This window comes from Marmota monax, unplaced genomic scaffold, assembly GCF_021218885.2.
Source record: "Marmota monax isolate L192 unplaced genomic scaffold, Marmota_monax_Labrador192_F-V1.1 WCK01_AAM20220418_F8-fsc00149, whole genome shotgun sequence".
Classification (NCBI taxonomy): domain Eukaryota; kingdom Metazoa; phylum Chordata; class Mammalia; order Rodentia; family Sciuridae; genus Marmota; species Marmota monax.
The window spans coordinates 2,114,481-2,122,558 of NW_026693170.1; the positions used below are offsets into that span (position 1 = coordinate 2,114,481).

Sequence of the window (8,078 nt, forward strand, 5' to 3'; positions counted from 1 at the left end):
CTCAGTAATGAGGAAGACAAGGCTCAGAGGAGTGAAGTCACTTGCCCAAGGTCACACAGCTGGGCCAAGGAGGAGTTGGCAACTGAATTGGGTTGTGCCTTCTCCCAGGACAACCTGGTCCCAGCTTCTGCCCCAGCAGGCGCGCCCCATGGCTGGGGAGACCCTGTGGCTTGTCCGTGTGAGGGCTGTGGTGTCCATCTCCATCCTCCTGGGGGACAGTGTGGGAGTGATGGGGCTCCCAGTCCTAGAGAGTACCAGGATGGGTGGCTGTCAGGAGGGGCGGGGACAGGCAGGCAAACCGGTCTGGCAGGCGGGCAGCTCAGGGCTCCAGTTGGGCCTGCGCAACAGTCGTGGGGCTGGCCTGGCAGCTCAGGCCACGGGCTGGGAGCTGGGGCCACAAGGCCACCTCCAGGTATGTTTGGGGACCCCAGACCAAAGGAGGTGGTGGGCAGGGCCACACACCTGGCTGCCGACCCTCACCACCCCCGCTCCCTGGGTCCCTGGCCTCCCCTGCCACGGCCCCCCATGCGGCATCCTTCCTGCTCTGCCCGGGCGCTTCACGCCTTAAAGCCACACATCCCTCCTGGCCAGCTCTGCCCAGTCTCCCCAAACTGGATCAGCGCAATTTAGCCCCCCATATTTCCCATCCCCTCATTCAACCCCCAACTGTACCCAGCTGTGGAATCTGCTGCCCTTAGAGCCTTGGCCGCCCCCCAACTCAAGCCGCATCAGCCTCCCCAGCCCCAGGCTTTGTTCCCTTTGTGGGCAACCCTGCTGCCCCAGCCCGCCTCTGCTCGGCACCCTCGTCAACCCAGGCGGCCTCCATCCTGCCTGGCGGCCGTGCCCATCCCTCATGCCCCGAGGAGTGCTGCCCCTGCCCGCGGCCCAGGGACAGGACCAGCCTCTCACCTGGCCATCACACGCAGCCGTCCCGGGGCAGGGCTGGGATGGCAACCTCAGTTCTCCGCCACTCAGGTCCCAGGGTGCTGGGCACTGAGCCTGTGGTGTCCCTTCTGCCCAGGAGCAGGCCCCCAATGTCACGGCCTGCCATGAGCAAACACTACAAGGTCCACTCCACCAAGAGTGGCCAGAGCCCCACTGAGCGCTACTTCTTGGATCCAGAGGTGGGTCACCAAAAAGGTAAGGATTCAGTTGGGGGCGTGGGGGGACTGGCCCTGAGTGGAAGGTCAAGCGGAAGGAGAACTCAGGCCCCAGGGGGAGCACCGCTGGCACCCCGGAGAGGCTCTTTGCTGTGCGCTGTGGAGCCCAGGCTGCTCTCCAGCTCCTGGGCTCAAGCGATCCTCCTGCCTCAGCCTCCCCAGGAGCTGGGACTACAGGCTTGACCTTGAGCCTGGGTCTGTAGAGGCTTCAGTTTCGTGGGGCCTGGGGGGTAAGGCAGGGGTGAGGGGACCAAGGGTGGGAACCTACGCTAGGAGCAGGGGAGACCCTCCTTATATCTCCAGGCTCCAAGGGACAGAGCCAATCTGGGGGCTAGCTGTGGGGAGACGTCGGGAGGGGGAACCCCAATCTATTGTTCTGCATGGTGGGGACTCAGCATCCAGTGGTGACTGCAGGTGCTCCTGCCAGGGTGGGAGGGGACTGTTACCTCCCATCAGAGCTGCTTCAGCCTCTCAGGGCCAGGCAGGCCCCCAGCCTCCCTGGCCAGCACTGCCGGAGCCTGGAACACGGCCCAGCCCCCCTTCCTGGCCCTGGTCTAGCCCCTCTCAGTGGCCACCACCAGGCACTCTGGCCTCTCCTGGACCTGCCAGGCCACCCCCAATGGGGTCCCCCCAGCACTCCCAGTGAGCCCTGCCTGGAGGACTCCTTAAGGCCCAGGATTTATGGCAGCAGGAATCCGGGTGCCAGGATGCACAAGCATCCTGTCGTCACCCCGCCAGCCCTGACCCCCATGCCCCAGCCTCCTAGCTGTCCCCCCACACCCCCTCCTCGAGGTCTCTGGTCTGGGGCCCCTGGCGCTCCCCCCAGGGCTTCCCCTCAAGACCGACCCCGTCGGAGCTGGCACCTGGGTCAGGGAGTCACCCCGGGTCAGGGAGTCGGGCGCACCACCCCACTTCCTTCCTTCTAGGATGCTGTCAGCAGTGGTGCCAGGACCCAGCGGCCCCTCGAGCCCATGGGCCCGGTTGGCCGTGCCCCCGGTCACACTGGCAGCAGGCCTACCACATCCACCGAGGGGGTGGCAGTGGCCGGCGCCAGGGCCCCCAGCCCCGCCTCCTGCAGCAGCGGCAGCCCCAGCCCCCGCCTCCCGGCCCCCTGCGCCAGCGCCTTTGCCCCGTTCACGGGGCGCAGAAGGGGCTGCCTCCAACCGCCGCTGCCCCCTTGAGACCAGCCGGCGCCCCGCAGCCGCCCCCTGCGCCCTCCGCAGCACCCGCCACAGCCCGCGCCTCGGCCAGCAGCCGCCCAGCCCTGCCCTCCGCAGCCCGCGCCCTCCTGGAGCCCAGCGAGCCCACCGAGACCCGGCCCCTGCCGGCGCCCGCCGCCTGTGGCTCCTTCACCTACGGCTCCGGTGCTCAGCCAGGCCTCCGGCCCCTCCCGTCCCTGCCTCCCTTCTTGCCTGGGCCTCCTGCTCCCTGGCTAGCTCTGGCTGTCCTCCTCCCGCACTCTGGCCCTGGCAGAAGGGGCGTCATCTCTGCCCGCGGCCGCAGGTGGCTGCCTCTGCCTGGCCTGTCCGGTGCGCGGTGTCGGTCCTGGTGGGCAGCAAGGCCTCTCTCCCTCTCTCTCTGCTGACCCCTGGCTCTGCTTTCTCTGCCTGGCGCCCTCTCTGCTGGCCCAGGAGGCCACGGGGGACATGGGGCAGGGGGTAACAGTGACATGGGCAGCTTGTTGGCCAGCTCTGGAGGGGGTCGTGTGGAGCTGCAGCAAGAGGTAGGGAGTGAGGGGGGCGGAGCGAGCAGGGAGAGGTGGGCGGAACCCAGCTGGTCCCCGCCAGGTATGGAGCGGCTGCAGGCAGCGCAGGGAGCGGGCGACAGGTGTCTTCATGGAGCCCGTTCTACTGGGGGAGGAGGGAGGCACAGGAAACAAACGAGAAAGCCCAAAAGCCTGTCACTGGTGACACCACATGAAAGAGAAACAAAGCAGGGAGAGGAGGGGCAATGGGTCTGCAGAGGACACAGGCCACGGAGGCTGGGCCTCATTAAGGAGGCATCTGAGCAGAACTGGTGCAGCAGGGTCGACCAAGGCCAAGGCCCTGGGGTACCTGTTCCAGGGACAGAAGGAGACCAGTGCTTCACTCTGCTTTCCCCAGTGAGGCAGGAGCCACAGGCAGCTTTGGAGGGACAGGAGCTGACTCAGGACCCATCAGGACAATGGGCTGCATGGGAGGGTGGCAGGTGCCTCGGGGCTGCAAGAGTGGGCAGGAGGTGCTGGTGGCCTGGCAGCAGAGGTGGGGACACAGTCACTCTGGTTCAATAGAAGATGAACAAGAACTCAAGTCTAGTTTGGGCCCAACCTTGTCACTGGAGCCTTGGGGCCAGGATGCCCATTTCACACACAGGAAAATAGAGGCTGAGTGAGGTGAGGTCACCCATTGATTAGGGAGAACTGGACCAGGTGTGCCCTGGCCACCGCCACCTCAGCCAACCTTGTTCTGAGGCTTCCTCCTGCCCTCCTGGCTCTGCCACTAGGCAAGGCCCATCTCCTGCAGCCCACCAGGTGGCTCAGGAAGTGGGTGGGACACTGCCCACCCAAGCCCCATGTTGGTGCTCCAATTCCAGGTCCAAGAAGTAAGGCTTGAGGGGTTGGGGAGGGTTGTTGTGGTGCTTGGTGGCCAGGATTCTGTGTCCTAAATGACCATTCCAGACAGTGGCATTGGCCTAAAACCTGGCAGGGACCAAGGACCTGGCCAGACCCTTTGGCTTCCACACTCCCTGACAATTCTCTGAGGAGCGGGGGCTAAGCCTCTCAGGGGCCCCACTTCCATGGTCCTGCTGAGAACGAGGAGCCAGGACCAGAACCCTGCTCAGGCACCTTTTTCCCAAGCCTGATCAGGCGGGATTAGGTGACTTGGACTTGTGGGCATAGGGTCCTGGAGAGAGGAGAGATCAGGGTAAAGGGTAGGCAGGAAGCAGAGAGGAACCTGTAGTCCCCTGGACCCACCCACCCTGGTGCCAGGCTAACAGTGGGCAGAAGCCAACCAGCATCAGGGAGTATGGAGGCTGGAAAGCCTTGTCTTAGCCTCCAAGGACCTCATGTCCTGTGAAAGATCCATGGAATCCTCCAAAGGCAGCCATGAGCTGGGTCCAGCAAGCCTGATAACAGAAGCTTAGGACAGCCAGACTCCCACAAGCCTCTAGTCTGGGGCTGAGAGAGTCCAGCTTCTCAGCCTCAACCTGATGGGTCCAGGGTCAGATCCTCCAAACAGCACATCTGTCACTGGAGGTGGAGGCTGCCAGTGACCCCAGAGACCTCCATTGTAGCAGCTGACTTGGATCACCTGGGGATCAGGGAGGGGCTGCTCATGCAGGGAGGGGCCAAGGGTGAGGCTTCAAAGGACAGGTGGGAGGTGGGAGGGTGGTGCCAGGTCAGCCTCATTGACTCAGTTTCCCCACCTGACCCCCCAGACATCCTGACAGAGGATGACGTCTACTGCAGCTGCCTGGCCAAGACTCTCTGCCACGTGCCCGTCCCCGTGACTGTGGGTTTCTACGCCCCCTTTGGCTGCCGGCTGCACATGATGCTGGACAAGATCACCAGTAAGGACCTGGGCCGGGGGTGGGGCGGGAGTTAAGAAGCAGAGCCTCTGGCCTCTGCCTAGTTCGAGGCTGCCCCAATGTCCAGTCACCTGTGAGATCAGCCTGCCCCGGGTGGCCACCCATAACTCAGCAGTGATCGCTCCCATGCCCACAGCCTCTGCCCTGGTCCCTGCCTACTGTCCTTCCTGGCTTCCCCTCCTGCCCAACAAATCGGTCCCCCCTGCCCTGGAGCCTCCCTTGCTCCCCAGCACCCTAGAGAGAAAACCTGGCTCCTCACTGAAGTGGCAGCTTCCCGCCAGCTCTGCTGGTCCCTGTGCCCTGGTGCTCACTCCCAGGCACCCAGCATTGAGGCACAGTGGAAAGCTGGCCAGCTGCTAGAGCCTGCTGGAGCTGACCCCAGTCGGTGTGGCCAGAGGCCTCGGGCAGCTCCACCGTGTGCCCAGTGGCAGTTCTAGTGCTGATTATCCAGCCCTGCCCCTGCGCGGTCACAGGAGCACAGCAGGGGCCTGGAGTTCCCACCCTGGGCCAGGTGAGGTGGGAGGTGCTCGCTCCCTGCCTGGGACAGAACCTGCCCTGGACTCATCTGCTCTTCAGGTTTCCCAGCACCATCTTGTGCCCAGGGGACACAGTGGTGACCAAGATAACCAGGGCCTTGCCCTCACAGTCCAGCAGGGGACAGAGATGACCCTGACTCAGCCTGGGGTCAGGAGCTCCCTGGAGGAGCCAGGGCTGAGGCCCCTTGGAGGAGGAACAGGACAGTGAAAGGAGACTCACACCGTCCCTACTGCTTCCCATTCTCTTCCCCAGGGCGTCAGTCAGTCGTTCCTTCCGTCCCTGGACAGCCCTTTTAGAGCCTTTTCAGGACCCCCAGAATGGCCACCCACCTCTTGCCGGGTCCTGGCCCTCCTCACTTCCTCCCATCCACTCTCCTGAAGGCTCTGCTTCTGCCCTTGGCCGCCTTTAGTGCAAGCCCGGTCCAGGCCTCTCCATGACTCTCAGTTCTTCAGTCCAAGTCCGGCCCCCGGGTCCCCGGTGCAGCCCCCTCCCCAGCCTGCCCCGCCCCCGTCGCCGCTCTGCCACTTACTGGCGTCCCGCTCCGCAGTGCTGATGCAGCAGGAGGCGGCGCAGCGAGAGGCCGAGGAGCTGCAGCGCGTGCAGTGGCGGCCGCGGCCGGTGCGCGGCTGGGGCTTCCCGCGGCTGCTGTGGTACCTGGTGTTCCTGCAGCCCATCATCACCGAGCTGCACCTGCGGCGCAAGAACGTGCAGTTCCTCTTCATCCGCTTCAGCGCCTGGCAGTACGCCGGCACGGACAAGCTGTGGGCCGGCCTGGTGACCACGCTGTGCGAGGGCATCCGCCACCACTATGGCGCGCTGCCCTTCAGCGTGTACTCGGTGCTGGGCAACAAGCCGGCCACGACGTCGGGCTGCTGCCACCGCGAGTGGCACTGCCGGCGCCGCGTGTTCCTGGCGCTGCTGGCGCTGCTGGCGGCGCTCTGCCTGGGCGTGGGCCTGCTCTACCTGTCCCTGGGCGGCCACGCGCTGGGCCACGGCAGCGCGAGCGGCAGCGTGCTCAAAGTGTTCGGCGGCGCGGCCACCACGCTGTCGGGTTCGGGGCTGCTCATGGCCGTGTACTCGGTGGGCAAGCACATGTTCGTGAGCCAACGCAAGAAGATCGAGCGGCTGGTGTCGCGGGAGAAGTTCGGCAGCCAGCTGGGCTTCATGTGCGAGGTGAAGAAGGAGGTGGAGCTGCTCACCGACTTCCTGTGCTTCCTGGAGATCTACCAGCGGCGCCGGCTGCGCGTCGTGCTCGAGGTCACCGGGCTGGACACGTGCTACCCAGAGCGCGTGGTGGGCGTGCTCAACGCCATCAACACGCTGCTGTCTGACAGCCACGCGCCCTTCATCTTTATCCTGGTAGTGGACCCCAGCATCCTGGCCGCGTGCCTCGAGAGCGCGGGCAACATGAAGGGCACGGCCGACAACGGCTACCTCTTCCTCAACCGCACAGTCACGCTGCCCTTCTCGGTGCCCATCATGGGCCGCCGCACCAAGCTGCAGTTCCTGCACGATGCGGTACAGAGCCGCGACGACCTGCTCTACCGCGAGATCACGCGCAAGCTGCGGCCGCCCGCCGGCGAGGGCAGCGAGGGCGTGCAGCTTCTAGCCGTGGAGACGCAGGTGGGCGCCGAGCGCGAGCAGGGCCGCATCGACGCCGAGGCGGCGCGCCGCATCCAGGAGGCGCTCTTCTGCCTGCACGACGAGCGCGACTGCCTGTACGAATACGTGCCCGACAACGTGGTGTCCATGCGGCGCATCGTCAACACTGTGCCCATCACCGTGCGGCTGCTGCAGCAGCAGCAGCAGCAGGCGGAGTGCGGGGGCCCCACGCCGCGCCAGGCCGTGGCGTGGGTGGTGCTCGCCAACCAGTGGCCTTGCCGCCTCAGCTGGGTGCTGCAGTGCCTGGAGGACCGGCAGCAGGTCGGGGGAGCGCCCGAGGGTCGCGCGCGCCTGTGGGACGTGTTTTGCGACAACAGCCGTGAGCTGCACACCATGACCAAGGCGTTGCAGAACGTGCTCGACCTGGACGGCGACCCCGAGCTCTTTCAGCGCTTCCTGGGCGCCGACTTCCCCTTCACGGTGGCCGAGGCGCAGTGCCTGCTGCGCTGCACCGTCAACCTGGACCACTCCATCCGCCGCCGCATGGGCCTCATCCGGGCCGTCAGCGCACTCAAGCCACCCACCCCGCCCAAGTCCCCTACTGGGGATGCCCCCCACGCCATCAGCGCCTCGGGGTCGTCTCCAGCAGGCCGGAATTCAGGGAACGCCAGTGAAGCCCACCAACCCCGGGAAAGAGCCCACGGGGGCAAGCCAAGGCCGGTGGCCTGACTGCCCTCCACTCCAGGGGGATCTAGTCCCCGTGGACCATGAATGATTCACTCCAGGGGCCGCAGAAGGCAGCAGCTCCTCCCTCAGCCCTGATGAGGGCCTGTGGGGAAGGTCGGGGCCCAAGAGGCCTCAGTGGCCACATGCCCCAAGAGTCTCTGGGAGCCAGAGTGGGTAGTGGGCAGTAGCCTCCAGGAGGGGCGGTATGCCAGTGTGCGTCTGAGGGCGCACAGAGGACCAGTGAAAAACGCAGGGTTCAAGTGCAATAAATGAAGATATAGAGAGCCTGGGTTGAGCTTCACATCCTGGACTTCTTTGCTCAGCAAGCACTGGGGGCCAGGCCTGCCCTGCCCTGCCCTGCCCAGCCCATTTCCTCCTCTGAGCTATCCTGGCAACAGAAGGTGGCATCCCAAGTGGCAGGAGGGCTTGCGGGGGCGGTGGGTGAGGCAGCAGAGGTGGGGGAAATGAAGGACAGACATGCCAGTT

At 65.3% G+C, this 8,078-nt stretch overlaps 1 protein-coding gene across 3 annotated transcripts; it reads left to right on the forward strand.

Annotated features, from left to right (window-relative positions):
• The first annotated feature begins 226 nt into the window (after positions 1-226).
• On the forward strand, positions 227-7,875 carry Nkpd1 (NTPase KAP family P-loop domain containing 1). 3 transcript variants are annotated; one of them, XM_046455760.2, is made up of 4 exons: positions 227-412; positions 1,022-1,140; positions 4,578-4,709; positions 5,812-7,875. In XM_046455760.2, exons 2-4 carry the CDS (start codon positions 1,035-1,037, stop codon positions 7,593-7,595), a joined length of 2,022 nt encoding a protein of 673 aa, XP_046311716.1. In that variant the 5' UTR covers positions 227-412; positions 1,022-1,034; the 3' UTR covers positions 7,596-7,875. The 3 variants fall into 3 exon arrangements, with proteins under 3 accessions (XP_046311716.1, XP_046311717.1, XP_046311715.1); XM_046455761.2 differs by lacking the exon at positions 227-412 and adding an exon at positions 2,087-2,524 and having other exon boundaries at positions 421-1,140; XM_046455759.2 differs by lacking the exon at positions 227-412 and having other exon boundaries at positions 421-1,140.
• The last annotated feature ends 203 nt before the right edge of the window (positions 7,876-8,078 follow it).

Bases quoted from the DNA above. Each gene is read 5' to 3' on its own strand.
- Nkpd1 (XM_046455761.2), top strand. From the start codon at position 948: ATGGCAACCTCAGTTCTCCGCCACTCAGGTCCCAGGGTGCTGGGCACT. The intron at 2,525-4,577 runs GTGCTCAGCCAG...CTGACCCCCCAG, and splicing joins CTCCTTCACCTACGGCTCCG to ACATCCTGACAGAGGATGAC. The intron at 4,710-5,811 runs GTAAGGACCTGG...CCCGCTCCGCAG, and splicing joins GATGCTGGACAAGATCACCA to TGCTGATGCAGCAGGAGGCG.